Here is a 25,141-nt window from a genome sequence, read left to right as displayed (position 1 = left end):
TTTTTTTAAAACTGTCATTATGAAGTTTCTTCTGGATAATTTAAAAACATAACATTTGCTCAAAGAAATAGTTTTAAATTTTCATTTGAGTGATGTATAAATGTAGTGAAAGTTCATTATTTGATCAGTGATATTATTTTATTTGATAAATAAGGTACATATCTTGTTGACAGTCTAATTTTTTATTTTAGTGTTTTATGTTAGCTTGAATTTTTACAAAGTATCCTTTGTTTATATATATCTTCAAAATATTTTGTATCTATTAATTTGATACTCTTCTTTACTTTAGATCTGAGAAGAATAATTTTCTACCTTGAGGAGATTGAAATTAGGTCCTTAGAGGGTCCCTAACCCTCTTCCTCAGTAACTCAGTCATGTAATGACAATGTCTTATAAAAAAAATCACTACTTATAAAAAATATGTGCTAAGGTCTCTAGATTAATTTTACTATAAATGCATTTCCCTTATAGGGAAAATGTAAGCACTTATAAAAGTCTCCTTTTCTATACTGGTGATCTGGAATACAGTACGTGTTCTACCTAGAGACAACATCACCAGTACCTTGCTTCAACATTTTGTCCTGTGATACTGGAGATTAAATCCAAGGCTTTGGACCTGCTCACCAGGATCCAGAACACTGTCAGACTGTATCCCCAACCCAATGTATTAATGTCTCCATAAGAGAAAATAATACTATAAGACAAAGAAAACGCTTAAACCCCAATTTTTCTATTGTAAAAGAGTCAAATGATATTTCCTTTGAATATTCTAGTGAGAGTCACAAGAACATAGAACTATTTTACTGCCAGACAGAAAATGCTTATCCCAAAAAACTCAAAATGGAAAAACTTTGCCTAGCATCCAAGACTCATAGCAGCCATCCCCTGGGATACAGGGAGCTTAATGGAACTCCAGTTCTATTTGAAAACATTCTTCTGTGCTCTGTCAGTATTATGCAAAATGTCAAGCTTTCTTCAGCTCTCTCTCTGCCTGGAAAAGCTAGACCTTTGTCAAGTATTTAGAATCAGAAAAAGGTTACATCTTCTTCCAATGGGAGTGGTTTAACTGCAAGTATTAGAATTCAAAGACTGTAGGAAAGATATCAAATACACAGTGCTCATTTTCAAACATCTGGTCCAGTACCAGACTGACTTACTTAGCAGATTGAAAAATTTCAAAAACAAATCAAATAGCATGGTCAAAGCTGTGACTTTTGGAGCCCAAATTATTTTCTATCTGTGAAAATAAAATAGTCCATTGTCAAAAGCACACCTTTCAAAAATAATATGTATGATAGGCTAGGGAGTTTGCTCAGCAATTAAAAGCACTGACAGCTCTTGCTAAGGGCCTGAGTTCAGTTCACAGCACCCACCTGGCAGCTCACAATAATCTGTAATTCCAGCAACAGGGAATCGAATGCCTTCTTCTGGCAATCCTGGACACCACATACATGTGAACAAGCATAAATACAAGCAAAATACCCACACAAATAAAAATTTTAAATAGTGTGCATAGAGTTTTAAACACAACATATTAAAGATTTTTTCATGAGATTAAGTTTAGAGGCTTCTAGTCTGACTTCCCAAATGCCCCTGAGTTTTGAAATAACAAATAAATTAGCTTACTTCAAGTCTATTTTATTGAAAGCACTGGTCTCTACTAGTAGACTCTCCTCTGCAGTGTTGCTGATTGCTCTGGTTTTTTGCTGACAGTCACTGGGGGAATCTATACCTCAGCAAAAGAAAATTCTAACCCTTCTAACCCTTGATTCAGTCCTGATTAAATAACCAAGGGTTATGGCAATTACAAGAAAACTTGGAAGCCTATATGGGCCCACAAGTTACTTGATTCCTGTGAATTGCTTGCTAAGTTCAGAAAACCAGTTTGTTCTGCACCAATCTACATATAGTTAATAAATTTGAAGAGGATTCCAGTGTTATTACTGCACATAAAACATGGACAGCTAATTAGCCTCTGTTGAATATTTAATGTGCTTCTCTGTAATACAGTTTTTAATGATAGAAAGTAAATCAAACTGATATTACAGGAAGCAGAACCTGCAAACTGATGCTTTTCAATTGCTACCAGAGGAAACTAACAACCACCATGGGCTCCTGGAGGCATCAATAATTTAGTCAACAGATGGCACTGAGTACCACCACAAACGATTCTCCTTTGTACTCATTTGTCTGGAGATAAAAGTGGAATCATGGCTTTCCATGTTAATCTATTTACTCTACTTGGACATCAGACACTTCCGTAAAACAAGCTAGAGTCATAAGAGAATATAAAGTGTTATTCTGTGATTTCAAAAACATACCAATATTTCTATTGGTGTCAACACCACCATAAGTTACTGTACCTGAAATCAGTCATACTCAGATTTTTGTTTCATCTGCTTTTCTATTTGAGCCTACTTTGCAAGGGTGACATGTGACTGGGTGGCCTTGCTGGCTCACTCCAGAGGGCTTGTTCTCTCTCACACTGGTCCTTCCCTTCTGTATCATTGACAGCTTGATTTTGAATCGTCACAGAAAAAGAGAATGACAAGTGCCTGTAGACGATGCTTTTAAATGCCCTGCTCTAAAATGCCACATATTTTTAGTCATGTTTAGCAGGGTGAAGATTTTTACAAGGCCAACCTTACTGTAAGTAAGCTAAGACGGTCCTGTGGTGACAGCCCCTCCAGGAAGGAAATATATAGCCAATGCTGTAGGTACTATCTTGGAAGACCTTGCTATTAAAATTGATGATGATCATGTCCTGATAAACTCTTTGAGGTTGGCGCTAAATGGAGGGCTCCCATTCTCAGCAGAGCTTCTTCTTTGCCTGATCTTATCTAGAGAGTCTCTCTAAGCATACGTGCCTGACATTATCCAGAGGATGACCCTTCCTGCAAGCTCTGCATGATTTAAGATCATAATCCTACTCGACCCGTCCCACCATATGATAACTAGATACTGTGGTATGACCAATCAGCCTTTCTCACCTGTAAGCCCCCCCCCCAAAAAAAAAATCTCTGAGGAAAGTCATGTAGCCTATGGCCAGGTTACAGATTCACCGTCCTCTCTCCTGATAAGAACCTGCCTGGTAGTTTCTTGGAATTTCCTCTTCATGTAAATGAAGCCTTCCTACTGTAGCCAATAACATATATCCACTCTGGAAATCACTCCCCACTCCCCAAGATCTGTATAACATCTGTTCAGCCCAAATAAAGTTAAGTTGCCTTACTGAAACTGATCCTGAAGTTCAATGCATCACTACTCACAGCCTGTGTTTTTCACAGGGTCAGTGACCAACAGCCCCTGAGGAGATGGCAGGGCCACTTCATGTGTGTGTGTGTGTGTGTGTGTGTGTGTGTGTGTGCATGTGTGTCTATCTGTCTGTCTCTGTAGGTTTGCATGTGTGTGTAATTGTACATGAATATGTATCTTTGTGTGCATATTGTGTGAATACATATACATATATACATATTTGTATATGTGTATGAGCATGTATAGGTGTGTGTATGTCTGTGTGTGCACATGTGTGTCAGTTTGTATGTGTGTGCATGTGTATAGATTTATGTGTGCACTTGTGTAGCTGTGAGTGCATGTGCAGTATGCAGAGGCCAAATGACTACCTGTGTGCTTGTCCTCAGGTGCCCTCCACCTTCATTTTGAGTCAAAGTACCTCACTGGTCTGGAACTGCCTGGCCAGAAAGTTCATCAGATCCACCTATTTCCACATCCCAGCACCCCAAGAACAAACTGAAGTTCTCATTATGAGGGAAGCACTTTGCCAGCTGATCTATACCTGAGCCCACCCTACATAAGTTTCTAAATACAACTTAACCAATTTGCTTCTGATTCCAGCTCCTGAATGTTTTCAGGGACATTGAATGGATGTGACACAAAATAAGGGAATTTTGCTAATAATTATAAAAATAACACTGACACATATTGTCACGTCTCTGCAATAGACTAAAACACTTAACAAATTTATATACCAACTACCATTAAATATAATAGAAGGGTAGAGATGTTATTGGATTCCTATTCTGAGTTATGAGCTTAGCAACATGATGATTCAGTGGGAAATAGATCATTTCCTACTGTGTTTTTTCTTAGAATTGGTAAGACAAATTGTTGCTATAAATATTATGGCAATATCATAATATAATATACAAATGGGGTAAATCTTTTGAAAGATATAAAATTGTAACATTACTCAATATTGTACATAAAAAAACAGGAATACTAAAATCCTTTGTATCCGGCATGTTTTAATTCTAACCATATACTCCTTGGGAGTCAATGCACTATTTAAAGAAGATTATACTGTTAACTAAACACCATGGCAGTGTTAGAGAAGACAGATATTGGTCCAAATACAAGGTCATCTTTCAGCCTACAGACCTATCATACAAAACATTACAAATAGGAAAGCAATTCCCAAGAAGAAGAGCTGGTACCTAGCTGCCACCAGAACCATCAGGAGGCCCAATGATCTCCTCCCAAGAACTGAGCACAGCATTTCATGGAGTTATGAAGTTGCATGACAGAGCACTGTGTGTGTGTGTGTGTGTGTGTGTGTGTGTGTGTGTGTGTGTGTGTGAACAATGGTGATATCCCATAACAGAAAGTCAGTGTTCTGACAGACCTGATTCTTCTCTGAGGGAACTGGATGCTAATCATCCATATTGCTCAGCAAAGCTAATGATCAAACAAATGAAACCCAGTAAAGTCATTTTATTTTAAAAATACTTCTCCAGGCTGGTACAATGGCTCAGAAAATTTAATGTTAATCATAACATTACTGATTAGGCAAGTCTGATGCCCTGAGTTCTATCCTAGAATATCCACATAAAGGAAGGGTAGAACAGAGTTCCGAGGACTGTCTTCTGACCTCCACACACATGCTGTGGCATATCACAGACCTAAGTACACATATAATAATAATTTAAAATTTTAAATGCTTATTTTCCTTGTACTTTGTTTCTTGAAGAGTGGGGCTTCCTTAAGTATACAATCAGCTACCTTTACACATAAATTAGAGAATTCCAAAAAGAATATATCAACAATTCCTTTTATGGAAATTATAGTTCAGTCTCATAAATGGTGCTCTCTTCGTTTTGGAAATGATGTATTGAGGCTTTGCAAAGTTTTTAGCATCGAATATTCACTCACAATAGACCTCCTTGCTGAAGCTGAGGCATCTGGGAGGCAGGACAAGTGTAGCTGTGATTTCCTCTTTTCTCTGCATGTGGGTCCACACAGTCTTTTAAATACAGTGTCTGTCTCCATCTCTTAAGGATTGAGGTCACAGCCATTCAGAAAAGGAAACCCCAAATGGACATGTATAGGAAATGCTATGAATGAGACTGAACTTCAAGCTAGGTGTTTGCTCTATAAAATTAATACCAAGAGTGCAAAGAGAGTAGTTTTCTACCCCTAGAAAATCCGGAAGAAACACGCTGACATTCTTTTTATCATTAATTATTTTATTTATTTACATTCCAGCTGTTATCCCTCTCCTGGCCCCCTCTCACAGTTTCTCATTCCATCCCTCCTCCCCCCCTTGCCTAGAGAGGGTGCTCCCCTTCTTCCCATCACTAGGCATCCCCCTTCCCTAGAGCCTCACATCTCTCCAGGAGTAAGCACATCTGAGAGTGAGAAACTCTCAGGACTCAATCTTTAGCCCAAAAGTCCAAAAGTGGGGAGAGAGAACTCAGTCTATCTCCAGTAGATAGACAGAACTCCAAGAGGAGGGACAGGGATGCAGACAATGTGCACTGCACAGCTGTCAGGAGCCAGGTGGGAGGCACAGATCTGAGCAGCCAGGTCAAGCAACAAATCTTAGCTTAGCCATGGACTGCATACATAAGAGGATTTCATGTGGCAGCCTGACTTGAAGCAGAAAGCCATCAGTTCCCCACTTTCAATTACGTATATGGCAGCCTGAAGACCAGTGGTTTCCAGTCGAATATGAGACAGCTATTTCTTCTTCTTTTTTTATTAGATATTTTCTTTATTGACATTTCAAATGTTATTCCCTTTCCTAGTTTCCCCTCCAAAAACCCCCTATCCCCTCCCCCTTCCTGTCCTGCTCACCAACCCACCTACTCCTGCTTTCTGGCCCTGGCAGTCCCCTATATTGGGGCATATAACCTTCACAAGACCAACGGTCTCTCCTCCCACTGATGACCGACTAGGCCATGCTCTGCTACATATGCAGCTAGAGCCATGAGTCCCACCATGTGTTTTCTTTGGTGAGTGGTTTACTCCCAGGGATCTCTGGAGATACTGGTTAGTTCATTAGATACTGGTTGTTGTTCCTCCTATGGGGCTGCAAACCCCTTCAGCTCCTTGGGTACTTTCTCTAGCTCCTTCACTGGGGACCCACCAAAACCAGACACTATTGTGGGTGCCAACAAGTGCTTGCTGACAGGAGCCTGATATAGCTGTCTCCTGAGAGGCTTTGCCAGTGCCTGACAAATACAGAACTGGATACTCACAGCCATCCATTGGATGGAGCTCAGAGTCCCCAGTGAAGGAGCTAGAAAAACAGCTATCTTATTGTAAGCTGTAGGAATGCCATTTACCTATTTTGTAAGTACCACATAGTAACATCTGTTACAATTGCTGAGCAGAATTTCTCTCATCGGTTGAAAGGCAACCAACTTCCAGAAACAACATGGGCAATCGAATACAATCCTATGGAAACATTTAAATTTCATAACACTTAGAAAGTTTGTGATGGGGCTATGTGTTGGTGATGCTGTTTTTACTCCAGTGGACAGTTAGATGAAGCTGTGGTTTACACTATTAAGTGCTTTATAAATATTCACTAAGTGAATGAAGGGCGAGTATACTCAGAAAGGAGCCTAAGGCTTGTTCTTGAGAACAGATAACCACACTCAGGCATCTTGTGTATTGAAGCAAGACGCCAGAAGACTTTGCAATTAATCCATATGTTAGTGTGTATGTGCATGTATGTGCACGCACGCGCGCACGTGTGTGTGTGTGTGTGTGTGTGTGTGTGTGTGTGTGTGTGTGTGTGTGTGTGTAAAATATGGTTAACATTTGTTGATCTGTTTTATAAGGAACTTCCAGATGATTTGTAAAACCAATAATCACAGAGTAACCTAGCATGTGGATCTGAGTGCTGTGAGTCCCATGTCCAAGTTTTCAGTGGCTATCTTGGTTGCACACCTTCTTGGGCTGTAGAACATGCCATTTGTCTCAGTGTGTTCTTCATTTTCCTCCCTCCTGGGGAGTGAGACTTCTCTCCCTGCTCTGCTCCTGGCAGCTCCTTCTCTCTGAAACCTTCGCTCTAATTCCAGTCTGCAGAGGTCTTCCCTGAGCCCTCTTGTGAGCAGCCCCCTCCAGTTTCCTCCCTCCTACCAGGTCTAAGAAACATCATTTTAGAACCAAGTGAACATCTACTTTGCTGACTTTGAGTCCACTGTTTTGAAATCTTTTGTTTCAAAGAGTCAGAATATTTTCTTGTCTCTATATCACCACAATTATCAAAGCACATATCAAAAGCACTCAAGCTCAATTTTGAAACTGATATCACAATTCTCTTTCAATGTGAGTCTACATATAACATCATTGTTCCTTTTATAGGACCTACGTCTAAACTGCTGCTATTTCCCCTTTCTTTATTAGCAAATCATAACTGTATATTGATACTCCTTAAAAATTATATTTTCATATTTATTGATTTTGTAGCTGTGAGTGTGAGTATGTGTACATGTACCATTGGGCTCATTTAGGTCAAAGAACAATTTATAGGAGTCGGTTCTCTTCTTACACCATATGGGTTCCAGGAATCTAACTCAGGCCATCAGGATTGACAGAAAGCACCTTTGCCTACATAACAATCTCATCAGCCATGTGCACTGATATTCTCAATACAGTCCTCATTTGAGGGAATTACTAAAGTCATATTACCTTACCAGAATACACCCACACACACACACAAAAATAATTTTTTTTGACATATGATGGTTTAAAGTATGATATTTCAATCTTTTTTTAAACATTTAAACATTTTTATAAGAATTTTTGCCTGCATGCACATATGTGTACCACATGCATGCCTCGTGCCCACCAAGACCAGAAGAAGGCACCAGATCCACTGGAACTGCAGTTACAGTTGACTGTGAGGCACCATCTGGGTGCTGGGAATCAAACCAGGGTCCTCTGCAAAAGCACCAAGTGCTATCAAACATCTTGATGACAGTGTGAAAGCCAGGTGCACGCAGCAGAAGTTGCACCTGGAATTCTGAATTGTGATCTCTTCCAAGGCAGATGACGTGAAATTCAATTGTTTCTAGGGATGCTGGGCAAGGGTCATGAACTTCAGCTTCAGTCAGCCATCTGTTCACACGTAATCATGAGACAAAGCTAGAGACTGTACAGGATTCTGCACTCAATAGCATACTTGAGATATTCCTCATCTTATTGAAATTATCTTTTAATTTGGTCCAACTTGGTGCTAATACGTTTAAAAGTGATTAAGGTACACTAGGCGTGATGTTCAGCAAGTAAGGTTCTTAAATGCAATTTCAACTTCCAGTGTGCATAGTGGCATGTAAACACGTAAGTCAAGGACCATCTGTAGTCTAAAAGCATTTTCTGGATGTTGTGGTACAGTCCTGCAACTCCAGGTACTTGTGAGGCTGACAGGAAGATCATAAATTCAAGAGCTGTTGGACTATGTGTATAGCTAGAGGTTGATCTGGGCAACTTGGACTCTAACTCAAGTTAAAATAAAAAGTGAAGGGGGAGGAGGGGGAGGAGAGAAAGGACATAGTTCAGTAGGACTGTGTTTGTTTAACATGTGTGAAGCCCAGGATTGAATCTGCAGTACTGAAGAAGAGGAGGAGGAGGAAGAATTGATTGGAGTAAAAAAAATAAATAAATTTTAAATTGTCCATACAACTGTCTTGTAAATTTCTATCATTTCTTAATTTAAGACATGTTGTCAGAGACCACATTTTTACCCATGTTAACATATTCCCAGGAAGGCGATCTGCTTTCTCCTTCAAATCCCATTCACTATTCCATGCTGCCTCAGTTTATATTTTTTTCTATTACAAAATAATAAGCCATTCACCTTGATATTGGAATGATTTGCTTATTAAACAAAATATAATTCAGGCTAGTACACCCCCAAAATAAAACCAAGTATTTCCAATACCAGCAAAAGCACAATCAAGATTTACCTTTAAAAAATTCATTCTTAGAATTCAGTATATAAGCATATCCTGTTAGTTTCTTTTTCTGTGATAAAATATCTCTACAAAAGCATTGTCAAGAAGGAAAAGGTTTATTTTAGCTCCCACTTCAAGGTTACAGTTCATTTTGAAGGGAAGTCAGGGTACCAGGGGCTTAAAGTGGCTGATCACATCACATCCAATGCCAGAGAATAATGAATGCCTGTGTGCTACTGTGTAGCTCAACCTCTCCATTTATATAGTCTAGAATCAAAGTATATCTATGCCCAACCCTTCTTAAAATATTCAAAGAATAAAAACTGAAGGAACACTCCTCAATTCCTTCTATGATGTGACTATGACTAATATCAATATCAAGTAAATACAAAACAAGAAAAGAAAACCACAGGCCAATATCTCAGATGAGCAAAAAGTCGAAAGTACTCAACAAAATGCTTACAAACACAATACAGGCATACATTAAAAATGTATTCACTATGACCAAATTGGATCCCTGAAATTCAGAGATGGTTCAATATGTGAAAGAATATAAATGTAATAAATTATATAAATGGACTTAAAGAAGAAATTAACATGATCACCTAAATAGATACAGAAAAAGCCTTTGACAAAATCCAATATTCCTTCATAAAAAATGTCCTAGAGAATTAGGGCCAGCAGGAATATATTTCAACAGAAAAAAAAAAAAATATATATATATATATATATATATATATATATATATATATATATGAGAAACCCATGACTAAGTCATAAACACAGAAAAACTTGAGGCAACACAACTGACGTGAGAATTGAAACAATGATGTCTACTTTCTCCATTCCTTTTCAACATAGTGCTCAAAGTAATAGCTACAACAATAAGGCAAGAAAAGGAAATTAAAGGGGTAGAAAGAGGGAGTGATGATGTCAAACTATTCCTCTTTGTAGATGACATAGAACTATACTTTAGAGATCTCAAAAAGTATGCCAGAAAACTTCTAGAAAAGGTAAGTAATTTCAGTAGTGTGGCAGTATAGGGAATCAACTTGGAAACATCATAAATTTTCCAACAATAAATATGTAAAGAAAAAGATCATGAACACATTCAGAGTCTCAGTAGCCTCAAAGAATTATGAGTAAGCCTAAACAAGGAGTTGAAGTACTAGGCTGGATCTGACTAGAAAGCTTCCTGTCTAAGGACAAGATTCATAGTACCACAAGAGGTGCCATGAAAGCTTCTAAAGGAGGAAACCAACCAACAGTTATACCATATCTATGACATTTGTGAACTATAACAATGGCCAGTATGGCACAATAATCTGAAGGGTGCAATAGTGGCATGTATATCATAGTAGTAACCAACAACTCTCTATTTGGACTTAAGACCTACTCAAAAAGATGGAAAACATATCTGGTACTAGAATCCTAACCAACTACTCAGAGCTGATGAAGTCATGAATCTTGAAGGTGAATCTACAACTACCACTTTACTAAACCAAGATAATTATCTCACAACATTCTAAAAATTTACTCTTATACCTACAGACTATCTTCACTCACTCAAAGAAACTTCTTTTTGCAAGAGAGACAACTACAGAAAACCACAAGCAGTCAAAAGGCTGAATTGTGGAGCCCAGACCCAGTAGATATACCTACAGCTCAAGATCACTGTGGAAAATTGGTGAAAAGATTGTGAGAGTCAGAAGAACCAGGTATTTACTGTGAAATTGTCCCTTAGGAAGGTCAGAAGCTACCATAATTCTCATCAACATAACTACCCAGATGTGAGCTGAACAAGAACACTAACAGACATGTTCGCATGCTAAGGGAAAGCACAGGAGGCCTCAACCCTGTACAACATAGGCAGCTAAGGAATGCCTAGGGCAGTGGGTAGTCGTCCCCAGGGATGAGTACACCAACTGGTTATCCAATACCAAATGGTCATCCCCAAATACATACATACAGTAACATCAAACCAACTGAATAGGTTGTATTCATCTATTTAGGAACACATAAATATACATATTCATCTGTAGCAACATTTAAAGAGAAAGATGTCACAAATGTGAAAGGGAACAAGGGACTACAAAGGAGAGGTTAAAGGACAGAAAGAGAAGGGTGAAATGATATAGCTAAAATCTAAAATAAAAATGAAACCAAAGCCAGGCAGTGGTGGCACACGCCTTTAATCCCAGCACTTGGGAGGCAGAGGCAGGCAGATTTCTGAGTTCGAGGTCAGCCTGGTCTACAGAGTGAGTTCTAGGACAGCCAGGGCTATACAGAGAAGAAAGAGAGAAAGAAAGAAAGAAAGAAAGAAAGAAAGAAAGAAAGAAAGAAAGAAAGAAAGAAAGAAATCAAATGTTGTTGATATAAAATTGTAAAATAATTAATAAAAGAATAAAATATTTTTAAAGAAATAAAAAAATCAAATTTGATAAAGAAAATTTGTTGTGAAACAAAGATCTATAGAGCTATTTTACTCATCTCTGCCAGAATAGTCAGAACAATATATGACTAGAGAGCACGTGTCAGAAAATACTTGAGTCATTTGTTCACTCATCTTGCCTCTTCGTTATGAGTGTCTTCTTCTCACAGACTATAGCCATGAGGGGTCCTATGCCAACTCCAGAAGTCCAGGGAAATTAAAATGGAAAATCAACAACATCACAACTGCAAAGCTAAACGAGCTCTGAGACGACGAGACAGATGTCAGAAGGAATTACTTAGACTTCAGGACTTTAAACCAATTCAAACATCAGCCTTGTTTACCACAAACTCAGCAAAACATGATCAGTCTGGGAAAATGAACATATTTTTTTTTTCCTGGAGATGACACCCAATCTGTGTCAGTGTTCTCCTAAAACCAAAGAACCCACTTCAGAATAGCTGTGCTATGAAGCCGCAGCCTGGATGATTAACACATGGTGAGAGCATTCAAATACCAGGATTTTAATGTGCTCTTAGCTAATTAAGACAACAGAAGACTCACTGAAAATATCATAAACTGGCCTGTTCTTTAAAGCTCACACACATTTTAATTACTTTTGAAACTACATTTGAGAACTGCATCTTAGGAAACAATTGAAATAGTTGATTGCCTTAGATACTCTATGTGTGGTTGCTGCTTATCAACTGTGAATTACTGCTTATCTAATTTGGAGGTCATAACCTGTACCCAAGTTGTATCAGAACACCCATATAAAGAAATAAAAGGAGCAAAGTTAATAGCAGAAACATGACAAGGACATTTATTCAATGAGGCTACATTGGGAAGAGGGGCAAAGAGAAAGCTTCCAAGTCTGCCTCTGGGTCCTGAAGTGAGATCAAAGTTTGTATAGTGGGCCATGTATGCAGTTCTGATCAAGGTGTGGTCCTGCCCACCACTGACCCACCATTTTCTGGGTTTCAGGCTCATCTTGTAAGGTGATCAGATACGTTGTTAGAATTGTGTGAAATCTCCTTCCAGGAGACAAGATCCCCTCTGGCTGGGGGCATTGTCCTCCCAGAATAAAATTCTGTGTAGATTCTTATTTCTGTGGGGTCCATTGTTTCAACTATCTAACAATCAGAATGAGAGACACACATGTCTCATTAGAATATCTACGTTTCTGCCAGGCCTTTACATATTTATAGTTTTCTTTGGTAATTTTTCAAAAATTTTAGGGACCTAGAGCTCTGAAGGTTTTAAATTTGACAGGATTTAACAAAGCACAGTCTAGTTGCCCATAAAGGCAAGCCCTCTCCTGTCTGAGTCATCTTTTATTTGCAGAGTTCTCTGTGCTGGTTGGCAGCCAAGGATTGCTGTTGAGCAAGTCAAAGAAAGATATTTTACACAGATTCATAGGCTAATGTATAAGACATAATTATTTTTTCCTTGATAAATCACAAAGACTAGTTCCAAAGTGGCCATTGAATACAGGATAACATGTGTTCTGGTTTTATTTCTATTGGGGACATAAAATGCCTTGATAAAAACAACTGAGGGGAGAAAAGGGGTTTAAGTCTATGTATATTGCCGGGTTACAGTCCTTTGTTGTAGGAAGTCAAAAGCAGGACCTAAGGGCGTACCTACAGGTCAACCCAATGCAGACAACTGCCCATTGAGACGTTCTCCTTGAGTGAGTCTAGTCTGTGCCTAGTTGACAATTAGAGCTGGCCATCACACCTGTGGATCTTCTTTCATCAGTATAAAAGATTGCCTGCACTTTATAACTTTAGACTTAGATTCTTCAAAACCTACTTTAATAGGGGTTGTTAAAATCTTCAGCCTCCCTTCTACCCCACCAATCAAACAGGTATCACCTGTTTAATAGGAAACAGGTGATATGGAATTGTTTAGAAGTAGTTCTTTGGGGACAATTCCAAACATTAATCAGTAGGAGTGGCTAGATCCAGAAGAAACCAAGAGGCTCTGCCAAAATCAGTAAGAGGCAGCCAGAACACTATGAGAAGTTCTTTGGTGAAGTTCTTTGGTGCTCTTCTCTCCGGGAACAATGATCAAGGAAAAGTGCTGAAAGGCAAACTCATGCAAGAGCATCTTCTCACTGTCTGTGGAGTTATATTCCTGATCTTTCTAAACATCATGTGCCCTCTCATAAGAGCTTCCAGAAGAACACCATATATTTGTTCTCAGAAAATATTCTCTCATGTGTTTGCTTCTGCAAAATCCTCTCCTAAGACAGAAAAAGATCACAGAACACAACTGAGCTGTTAGAGAAATGAGGAATTTCCACTTCATATGACCATCCCTGCTGCTTTACAATCTCCTGAGACTCCATGAGCTCATTCGTCTCAGGTTGCACCATGACAGCCCAAACATCCCTCTTTCTTTGAATACCACTCAATTCCCTTTGAGCTTACAGACAAAAACATGCATGTCTCTGCCACATTCATGCAACATTCTGTAGTAAGATGTTATTTTGAGCTTGGTGCCTGTGTTGCATGAATTATGTTTTCAAGACCCAAATGGACTTGCCAAATGATGGCCACCATTGTTGATTCATATTTATTTCTCTTTATCAGTTCCTTGAGAATTTCATACACTGTACTGTATTTGTATCATATTCACCACTCCCCCAGCTCCTATGAGATCTACCACTTCCCTCCCTATCCAGCTTCATGTCTTCGTTCTTTAGTTCTTTATAGCCATTTGCTGCACATCAAGTCAAGACTATCAGCAATGGTTCTGCCAAAGCAAGAGTACAAGCCTCTGACTTTCTTTTTATCCAAAGCTATTTCCACAATTCATCAGTGTCTTACGAAAAACCAATACTATGACTTGACTTTGAGTTTTATCACCTTAGCCTCAGCAGTCAGCCATCTCTTTTCTCAGATAATCATTTGTAAAACAATTAACGAATTTTTGCAGTAGACCTAAATCTCATATTATACCATTTCATGTAAGAAGCATTTCCCTGGAACATTTTATGTTTCAAATTCAGTCAAATATCAACTGCCACGACACATTTCAGGCCAGGACTGTCAGTTTGAGGGCCAGAGGGATAACTTAAACAGGCAGACTTCTGAGGCAAAATGGAATCTTATTTTGATCAACATCTGCACCACATGAAATGTGGTTTCAATTTGAAATTAAGAATTGATGAGAATGCCAGGGAACTTTGTCCATCGTTGGTTATTTTATTTGGGCTAGAATAGAATGTAGAATACCACCCGTGCTTCTCACCAGAACACAATGCTGATGGACCTCACAACATGATTGGGAGCTCAGTAAACAGACTCATAATATAGTAAAATTACATATGGATGGGTCACCTGAAAACTGCCTGTAGGGAGTACCATTTTGTAAACTCTGTTGCTATTTCTTCAGACAAGGGGACTCCCTCACATATGGATGTTAAGAAATGTACTTTGAACATAACACGTGTCTTATAAAGAGTTGAAAGGTCTGGCATAAATTCAACACATTCCTTTACTAAACACAAGCATTCTTTATCTGTGTTGATAACAGCTAGGTGCTTTCAGAACTGTTCATGGTACTTATACCTCCATGCGCTCAGTATGTGCATACTATGCAGTGCATGAAAAGACTTTCCCAAGAATTTGGTCATGGTTAAAGAGCAAAATAACTCCTTCTATTTGAGTCTCATCCCCCAGCACTCTACTTGGATGCCACTGATGGTACAACATACTTTGAAAATAAACTGCATTATTGATGCAGATATGGAGTCTATGCTCATCAAGTGATAACGGTTGATTAAGATGCTGTTTGGGGACTGCATGTGGTGTTACTCATCTCTGATCCCAGCACTTTGGAGGCTGGGGCAGAAGGATTACAATTGGAAGGGCAGCCTGAGCTACATAGCAAGATGCAGTTGCAAAGGGTGAACAATAACAAAGTCGAACCTAACAGGTTTCCTGGGAAATATTTGACCGCCTTGAACTTGAGTGGAGATTAAGAGCAATGGCTTTGAGCTTGCTTCTTTTACACCACTCTCTCTGGAGAACACATCTATTTTATTCACTTTGAAAAATATCTTTGCCACAACTGTTTAACCCTTAAAATATAAACTCAATTTCTAAAATGCAGTCTTCTCCAAGCTGCTCCTCAGAGGGGTGTTGTGTGTCTATACCCCAAGCCTTGGTGACAACAGAATATGGATGTCTTTGTCATTCACTACCTGAGGATTGTTCCCATTTATTTGCTTTCCCTCTGTGTCTGGGCTGGTCATAGAGACAGTAGGGATGAGTCATGGTCACTAGAGAAATTCCTCACAGCTGTGCCTGTCTAGTTTTATCTTCTGAACTTCAATTGGACAGAGCAGAGTGAATTCAAATGCATGCTGTGAAGCCCTTCTAGACTATGGCTACCAGAGCCTGCCCTGGACGGCCATTCACACAGATGCTACAACTGTGCAGTTAAGGAGTGAACCACTGACCTGCTTGCTCTGAACTTCCTAGAATATAGTGCCTTTCTTCTCATTAAAACAAAAACTACTGAATTTATACAAACCACCTTGATACTCCTCTTAGACTGACAGACCCCTCAAGCTCCCAGCTGTCTAGCCATGTGATCTGTGTGTCACTCCCTACACCCTGTTTGAACACAGACAGTGGGGACTAACAGCACACTAGAGGCTGGCCTGGTCAGGTGCCAGAAGAGCCATCATTCCTGAACTCACGCCTCCCAAGGAAAAGCCACTTGAGCTGCTTTGAACCATGACTCCTTTTAAAACTGGGTCACAAGAAAGCCCTGTTCTGCTGAATTATTGAATCAAAAATGTTAAAAAGCAAAAAACCTAACTTCACACACATTGATTTTTACCATAACGTTAAATTCACATAAAATGAAACCCATGCCTGTCTGTGATGCCAGTGATATGTTCTTAGACGGAATGTCTGCAGGGAATAAAGTTACTTTGCGATGTATTTTATTTTTTCTTATAAATAAAATATTTATGAAGTACATGACTTTCAAGAGTGTGAGGATTCTGCTTCTCATTAGTCTTGTTGTTCACAAGCATTTCCTTAACAACATGGAGCTGGGGAACTGTGCTCCAGGCTCTTCTCATTCCCCATCTTACAAAAAAAAAATAATAATGGTTTTAATTTATCTTAATGAACTATCGATGAATCAACTAACTTAGAAAATTCTAGAAACAACCTTGAAAGCCACAGGGATCCTCTCCTCAGGACAGAGTCTTGGGAGCTCTGTGCTCAGCCTGTGGCACAGGACCTGGTACCTACCTCTATTTCTGGCTGCTGCTCCAAACCCCTCTTTCTTTTCCCCAGGGGGGTTAAGAGGGCTCTTAAGGTTCCTCTTGAAAGTAAATCAAGATATTTTGCTGAGGAGAGCAAAAGGAGCAGCCATATTCTAGGAATCCCAGCAAGGCTTTCAAGGTTTATAGAAAACTCCGAGGTTGTGATTGTGTGTGTGAACAGTGAAGTGGAGATCAACCATTTATTTTGTTGAAATTGTTACCTTGTTAAATTGCCCATCATATGTTCCAGGCAGGATATTCCTGCCACACCGTGACGTTGGGAAGTAGAGGATTCATTTAGATTCTATGTGAGACCTTTACTACACAGAGATTTTATTTTCCTTGCTGTGAACGCCTCCCTTGCTCCAGTGTGTGTGTGTGTGTGTGTGTGGGTGGGGGACCAAGAGGAGAAAATACTAACAATTTTCTTGTAGGAGTGCCACTTACCCTGATCTAGGATCAGTGGAGAGGGCAACGAGAATTCAAACTCAGAGAATTATCTGCACCCAGCACTTCTCCTTTTATGCGTAGCTATGATTGGGTTTACTGGTTTACTCTTAGCTCTGTTCTGAATTAAAGAGTTTCATGTCCTTAAGGACACCGAGATGCTTCAGAATTTCCTCAGAGGGGAAACAGTTTTCTGTTTTGAGTTATACAAAGGCATGAACATTTCCCCATATTTGGGGAATAAACTTGAAACACTAAGACTCACTAAGACAGTATGCTCCATCACAGGTGACCCAAAAAGACAAAATTAGATTAGCATCTGATACTATGGTTTTAACCACATTCAATGACTATCATGATTTAGATTATAATCCATGTTGTACTTCTTATTCTGAAACACAAATAATAAATCCAATATTTTTTTAAAAAATACCAGAAAGAAAGTCAGGATATAGGGCAATTTAGTAGTTTTAGTTTCAGATTTTGTGTATGTTGCAAATCCTTCAGCTGTAGGATGATGTTTGATGGTTGCTGTCAAGGAAGCCTCCCAGAAAATATAAGGTTTGGGGCAGATATTTAGTTCTAGAATGTTCTGGGGGGAGTGAGGCAAAACCATTTTAAAATGTGCTGTGTCTCTTTATAAACAAATAGGTCCTGCTGGGTGCCACTCTCTGTGGAGTCACTTTGCCTTTCTGCATTCTAGAAAAGGGGTTGACCTCAGCTACAAGAGCATGCTCACTGTGTAGATATTCCAGGTGAGAGTTAATGATGGCTACATGTCAGAGACCTTCCCTGACATTCCTCTTACCTGCTTTGGATTTAGAAAAATATGGAGCTGTAATCTTGAAGAAAACAAGGGCAAGAGATCTTTCACAATTGGCTTTAATTCATGGATACTTCTACAACCATAAGCCCAGTCTAAAGCTGTCTCTCACAGAACAGATTTAGCTGGGAAGTTCTAAATAGTGAATGTGGCCAGACAGTGGTAGCACACGCATTTAATCCCAGCACTTGGGAGGTATAGGTAGGAGGGTTTCTGTGAGTTCGAGGCCAGCTTGGTCTAAAGAAGAGAGTTCAAGGATAGCCAGAACTACACAGAGAAATCCTGTCTTAAATAGTGAATGTGCTTAGACAGGGCTCACAAGGTTGGCCCTCCAGGACCTTACTAGCTTAGAATCATCTGCTACAGGCAAATCCCAGGACGCTGGTAAGAAAGAATGCACTGGGTGGCTTTAAGGTGGCTTTGCTGGCTATTATCCACAGATCTGACTTTTAGCACTAAGTTGGTATGGCCTCTATAAGTTTATCTTGCTATATGTCTCTCTAACAACAACAACAAAAAATATTTTCAATTGCCCATATTAGAACAGAGAAAGATAGAAACTGAGACCCTAGGACACAGTATTTTAAATAAATATTTTAATTCTATTGTTGGCATTTACAGGTAGAAAGCATACAGTATGTTACAGATATCAAACTGTGAAAATATGAATGTTACATAAGTAACAAATGTAAAAAACACATTTTCTTACCTTCCCTGAAAGCAAGAAAAGTTTCCGGCATAGGAAAATATCAGTATCAAAACCACAGCTCAGGTGTAAAAAAAAAAAAAAAAGTTTTACACAGTATTAAAAAAATGATCTACAAAACGACAGAAAGTAAGAAACATTGCAATCTGACTTTATATAAATTATAAAAACTGGGTACTTGGGGTAAATGTTGAATGGATAGAAAATAAAACCAATTAGGGCCTGCATAGGTCAATTTGTTACAATGTTAAAAGCATAGAACTTTTTTTCTTCAATAAATAACTTTAAAAATTGTCTCTTAGAAGTGCGCTGAGAATGTGATCCCGGAAGAGGAAAGGTGGCAGTGTTCTGGGGACAGTATGTGGTCATCTTGTTCTTCCTGGAAGCCTGAGGTAAGTCAGGAGGCCATGACTGTTCGCACGGAGACACACAAGTGTCAACACAGTTCTTAAGAAAGCTTTAAAGTGCGGAACAAAATGACTTATTCTTAGTACCCACCGTCATGTAAAACAAGCCCTTATTGTGTCTGAGCAACATCACATGTGAATCTATTCATCTGAAGAATGTTAAATGTGCAGTCTTTCATCCCTCCAAGGTGGGAAGTGCCCCTTCCTGCCCTTTACACTGGATGGTTAAACTTAAATGATCTTGCGAGGTAAAACACAACCATAACACTACAATGGAAACAAGCAACCCCACTGTGAAAGAACAAGCTCGAGTCTACAACTGCAATGGTATAAACTGCAAAAAACCACAAACCAAACACAAAGCAACACTTCCCAATGTTGCATGCCCCCAAACTCATCACAAAACAAGATGCATGCAGGAGGATCATTCCGTTCCACTGAGCACATTTAAATTAAAGAGTCAGTCGTTTGGAGTCTATGTGAGCAGCTTTGTGGTTAATTTTAAATGTGTCCCTGGCCACCGGTCTATACTGGCCTGTTTTACAAAGGTGACCCCCGCTGGTGGGAAGCCACACCGTGCTTTAAGTGTTTCTTGCCCACACATACACCTCACACGTACTGTTCTGCCTCCCCATCTTTGGCGGCTGGTTTAGCTGCCCCACTTTTACCTTCTTCATTACCAGCTGCTTTTTCTGGAAGAGAGGCCAAATCTTTAAAGACATCCACATAGTGACCAAAGCCTGGGCCCCAGTTCAAAAGGTTGTCCCAGTTGAAGTTGCCTGCCTGCTGCCCCAGCTTCAGGGTGCTGTCTGCAGCCCCAGACGCTGCTGCAGGGGTACCCACTGGTCCCCCCTCAGCCCTGCGTCCATGGTACCTTCTGGGTTTCAGTCTGGCTCCATAATTATCTTCGTCATCTGCATCGGATTCGTTGACTTGAGATAACTTGGGCATCCTGGAAGTGTAGACCACGGGCTTCTCCCTGTCGTATTCCATTTCTGAGCACGTGAAAGAATCATGGGAGTCACTGTCAGAAGACGATTCTGGGGCAGGGATGCCATCTGCTGGGTTCCTGGTTCTGGACAGGGGCCTTCTACAGTCTTCTTCAGAAGAGGACCTCCCATGGTCTGCACTGCAGATGCTGGGGTTTCTGGGGCGAGGGGTGTTGAGCCTCTCTACCTCCTCGATGGAGAGTCCCACGGGAGGAGAAGATTCTAGAGGGATCTGTGCTATGGGCTGTTTGAGGCGACTCCCCGGTCTCGAACCATGAGATGCCATGGCCTGAGGGCTCTTACTTCTTCTCCCTAGCCTGGTGGCATAGTTGAACATGCCAGGCTGGCAGGGGTCCCCATGCATTTCCAGCGTACCACCATCCCTCAGAGGAAGATGCAGTTCCCGGGCTGGGCTGTTCCTGTAGAAGGCAGATGGTTTGGAGAAAGGAGCTGGGCTGTGCCTGGAAAGAGGGTTGGGAGTGGGGCAGGCCGAGTGGCTAAGGGAGCTGGTTCTTAACCCCTGGCCATATGAAGAAGGCTGGTAGGTCAGACTGCTTGCTCCCAAGGGCATAGGGGACTGCCTGGCGAAGCCCAGAGGACTGTGCCTCTGGATGGAAAACTTAGGCGTGTGGCTTCGGAACTGTTTGTAGTGCTGGATGATGTCTGCATCTGAGGGTGCGATACTGCTGGCATTGTCGATGTCATAGTGCTCAATCTCCTGCTCAGGGGAAGCCAGTGGGGCACTAGGGATGGTCTCTGAGTTGTGGGGGATGTCAGTCTCATCGAAGATTAGATAGGGGTTCTCTCGCTCTATAATGTCCGGCTTGGGATTCCCCTCAGGTTGCTTCCTAACAGCTAGGTCATCCCCATAGGGAGGGATGTTGTCTGGGTCATCAAAAGCTACATTCTCACTGCCCTTTTTCTTCTTCTCCTTCGGCTTCTTCTCCTCTTTGGGGTTTTTGGGCATCTTTCCCCTGCACTGGTTGCATAGAATCAAACTGAGGACCAGCAGCGCTAGGGCTGTGGCACAGCTGCCCACAATTGCAGGCACCGCCCACAGAGGTAAGGATATCTCATCTGGACCCTGACTCTGGACACACACGTGTCCCCCCGGACTTCCAGCCTTGCACACCTTGCCCTGAGGACAGAGAACGCCGAGGCAGGCCACCACCGTCTCACAGGTCCTCCCTGTGTGCGACTCTGGACAGCTGCAAGTGTAGCCGGAGAGCAGACCTGGTTCACAGCTACCTCCATTCTGGCAAGGGTGGGATGCGCAGTCACCAGGAGGGACACATTTGTAGGCATACCACTGGTTGATACACAGAAGATCGCCCCAGCAGGGATTGCTGGCACAGATGTTAGGGCCGCGACAGCCGATCTTCACTGAAGGGTCGGTTTTGGAGATGGACGCCAAGCTGTGCTTCCCACTGAAGGGGAGGCTCTCTCCACCATAGAGCACTGAGGCAATGCAGCCATTAAAACCTGTCAGGGAGATAGAGTAGGAGGCAACTTAGAGGAAAGAAACCACTTCTGAGTGCTAAGATATGAGGAAGAGAAGCCCTCACAGCCACCCAAGAATTTCTCAGCGATGTGCCAACTCAAAGATGGGGAATGCATGTCCTCTGAGGATAACCCAGATCAGTGTAGTTTGGTAACACATGGGAAGAATCAGAATGTTTAGGAAGGTCTCCTCGGCCAGAATCTTCTTGACCCTTTTCGCTCTGTTCATCCATTTGACGATTTAATCAGTTTATTGGTTTGATTCTTACAGGTCAAAGACCAAGAGTTATGACGAGATCAAATTTATATTATGAACATCAGAAAGAACAAAATCAAGCCCAATTGCTACAACTACAAGACCATGGGATGTGCAATCATTGACCATATGTCTTCCAAACAGCCAAGTATGGGTCCTTGTGAATCAGAAGAAAAACCTTGGCCACGGTGTTTGGGGATTTCCCCGGATGGGGAGGTAGCTAAGACAACCAGTGTTGCAAATTGTCAGGATTCAGGAGTCAGAAAACAAAAATATCTTATCTATACCCACCAACACTCCACTTACACACATGGGGGTGACATCTCTAGCCCAGGTCTATGCCGAGTCCCTCAGATCTGTTCAATGACCTTCAAAGGTGCTTCAACTCCATTTGTTCTATAGCAAACCCCAGGATTCCCTGAGATCTGCTTCTCTGTTCTCTTCTACGGCCACCTTCCTTGGTAGCACTAAATTGGTTTGAGATGAAAAGTCAGAATTCTCCTGGATCTTTACTGAAGATGGCCTCCAGATTACTTTGGGTCCATTTACTTGGATGTCACACCTTGGCCATCCCACTAAGACAATATCTTTCCATAATGCAGTGTTTTTCAGATACTGGCTGCTAACACCTCGTCTTGGGAGTCCTCCCCAGTTCATCCTCATAAAGAGCCTGAAAGATGGTCAATACTACAGCATGCTTAACTGCAATACTCATTAAAGTCTTAATTACTCTTCACTGTTCTGCACGTGAAATGAATAAGTCCACTCTCTCCAGCCAGAATACCCTCTTACCCCCCAGTTTTATTATCTGCCTTTGTGCTCACATTTTCCATCAATTAAACCTTTCGGCACTCTTCACCATCCTTCTGACTTAAGAACACACAGGTTTCTGCATTTCCCTTTGTACCACTGACCTAAGGTAACATCTACATCCTGTGAGCACCCTACCCTGCTCTGCTGTGTTACCTGGGACACTGGCTTTGATGAACACAGGAGTTAATAGACAGTGGTCCTGAGGACACACCAAGCATCAGAGCAGCCCATGCTTAAATCAGATCTCAGCAGCATAGGCAAAAGCCATTAATGGAAGTGATAGTGCACTGACCCCGATCTCTCTAAAAACAGTTATGTTGATGAGAAGATTCATAATCACAGCGTCATAAATCCAACTACCTTTGTAAAAACTACACTGTGATGGAATTACTCTGTGGAAGTAAGTCATATGAAATAAACTCAATTTTACCCCCATCCTACCTCGTTTGCTACAAACATCACCTAGACTTCGAAGAGCAGATTTCCCCTTGCTTTATCATCATCCTGGATATACTAGACATTTACCTGTCTGAGTGTCTCGATGGGCTTGGTTGGGGGGGATTCCTCCCAGAGACATGGAAAGCACATCGATGCCACCAAAGTCCTGGGTGGGGTGGACGATGTCTCTGTTGTGTATCCTGTCTACAGACAGCATGGTGATGCTTCCATTCTTTGAGATCCGGAAGGTATGCCAATGGCCATCTGCAATGTATGCTTCAGGGATGATTCGCTCCACTTTCCCAGCAACACCTGCATCTGATGTAAAGTGCACTTTGCCATTCTTAATCTGGAAGATGCATTAAAGAAAACCACACACGGGTCAAACATGATACCCTTAAATATGAAAATGATGTATTTAAAATATTTACTAACCTGAAGGAGTTGGAACAAATGAGGAATCTTTGGCAATACAATGTACTCACAAATATCATGGTAATTGTAGACAACATAACTGCTTATTTACTAATTCTAACAGGTTTTAACTTTGGAAGTAGTTTCCTGAGGGGTGTGTAATTTTCCAGAACAAAGCTGAATACTGAAGTGGCTAGGTAGCCTAAATAACTGACACTAATTTTACTAATTGTGATTATCTGTATTTTAAGGACAGAGAGAAGCATGTTAAATCACCAAGTTTCATTTTTTTAAAAAATGAAAAAGGCTAAAACAGTTTTTTAAAAAATAAAAATAAAATCTTTCAATACCAAAAAGTGATTAGGAAGCTACAAAGACAGAGCAGTTGGAAAAACAATGACAAAAGTAGCTTTTCCTCTGTGTCCCACAACACTGGAATTTTAGGGAAAAAAATGGGATTCATAATTTCATTTCCAAGGTAGAATACCATAAAGTAACAGGGGATTTGGCCAGGACTTCATTACAGCTGTCTCTTCAATTCATCTAAAGGAATTTGATGTCTTTCAGTTCACCCACTAGAACACTAGGTAACAGGACACTCCAGTTTCCAACTCAGAAGTTTCCAGTATTATGAGCTGATCCTTCAGAAAATGAATAATTTGTAAGGCAAGATGAGCCCATGGGTCAGAGAGCCCTTCCCATCCCTGCTGCCAGATAGGACTGCTGTCCAGGCAGGGAAATACAGTGAGCCAAGAGTGACTGAAGGGAAAGCAGGGGTCAGTTCTGTGTGTCACTCAGCTCAGACACTATGTCCATATGCAAGGATCACTTCCAGGAACACTGCAAATCACTTCATTTGTGCTTTGTGGAGAACTCATGTCACAGTTACATATACCAGTCAGATAGTAATATTTTAATGTGATAATTCAAGACAAAAACTATTTTTCGTAGCCTGGGAGTTGGATCAGTGTGTAAAAGTGCTTCTTTATAGGCAAGAGGACCTGAGTTCAAGTCCCCAACACCCACATTAAAAGCTGGGCACAACCACGTGACTCCAGCACCCATGGGGAGGATCTTGGGAGTTTTCTTACTAGACAGCAATACGTGAGGCTTTCAGTTCAGTAAGGGACCCACCCAAAGCAATAAGGCAGAGGAAAAAAATGGAAGAAGACAGCAAGAGCCATGCTGTGGCCTGCAGCATATGCATCTCTCTTATGTACAAACACCATCCACTCACACAGTGCAGATGTGTATTAAAAGCAATATGCATATGGAAATTAAATCATCAGAGCGGAACCATTCTAGAATTCTCCCCTCGATTATTCTAACTATATCCTCAAACACTCAACCACCCGGAACCTTATGAGCACTAATGTGTGTGTGTGTGTGTGTGTGTGTGTGTGTGTGTGTGTGTGTGTGTG

General features: G+C 40.7%; 1 protein-coding gene and 1 long non-coding RNA gene across 2 annotated transcripts in view; one reads left to right on the top strand and one right to left on the bottom strand.

Annotated features, from left to right (window-relative positions):
• Positions 1-18,778: 18,778 nt before the first annotated feature.
• Positions 18,779-25,141, bottom strand: part of Fat4 (FAT atypical cadherin 4) — a 126,686-nt gene continuing 120,323 nt past the window's right edge. Inside the window, exons 16-17 of the mRNA XM_021158479.1 lie at positions 23,394-23,655; positions 18,779-21,781 (exon numbers count right to left, since the gene is read on the bottom strand). Of these exons, the coding sequence (XP_021014138.1) occupies positions 19,920-21,781; positions 23,394-23,655 (2,124 nt within the window). The 3' untranslated portion in view covers positions 18,779-19,919. The remainder of the gene's footprint in view (positions 21,782-23,393; positions 23,656-25,141) is intronic.
• On the top strand, positions 21,300-22,733 carry LOC110291363. Its single transcript, XR_002377552.1, has 3 exons — positions 21,300-21,361; positions 22,071-22,203; positions 22,658-22,733. It is a non-coding gene; the product is annotated as an uncharacterized LOC110291363 (long non-coding RNA).

The sequence above is a fragment of the Mus caroli genome, chromosome 3 (genome assembly GCF_900094665.2).
Source record: "Mus caroli chromosome 3, CAROLI_EIJ_v1.1, whole genome shotgun sequence".
In the NCBI taxonomy this organism is placed as follows: Eukaryota; Metazoa; Chordata; class Mammalia; order Rodentia; family Muridae; genus Mus; species Mus caroli.
This window is presented reverse-complemented; position numbering and strand designations above follow the sequence as displayed.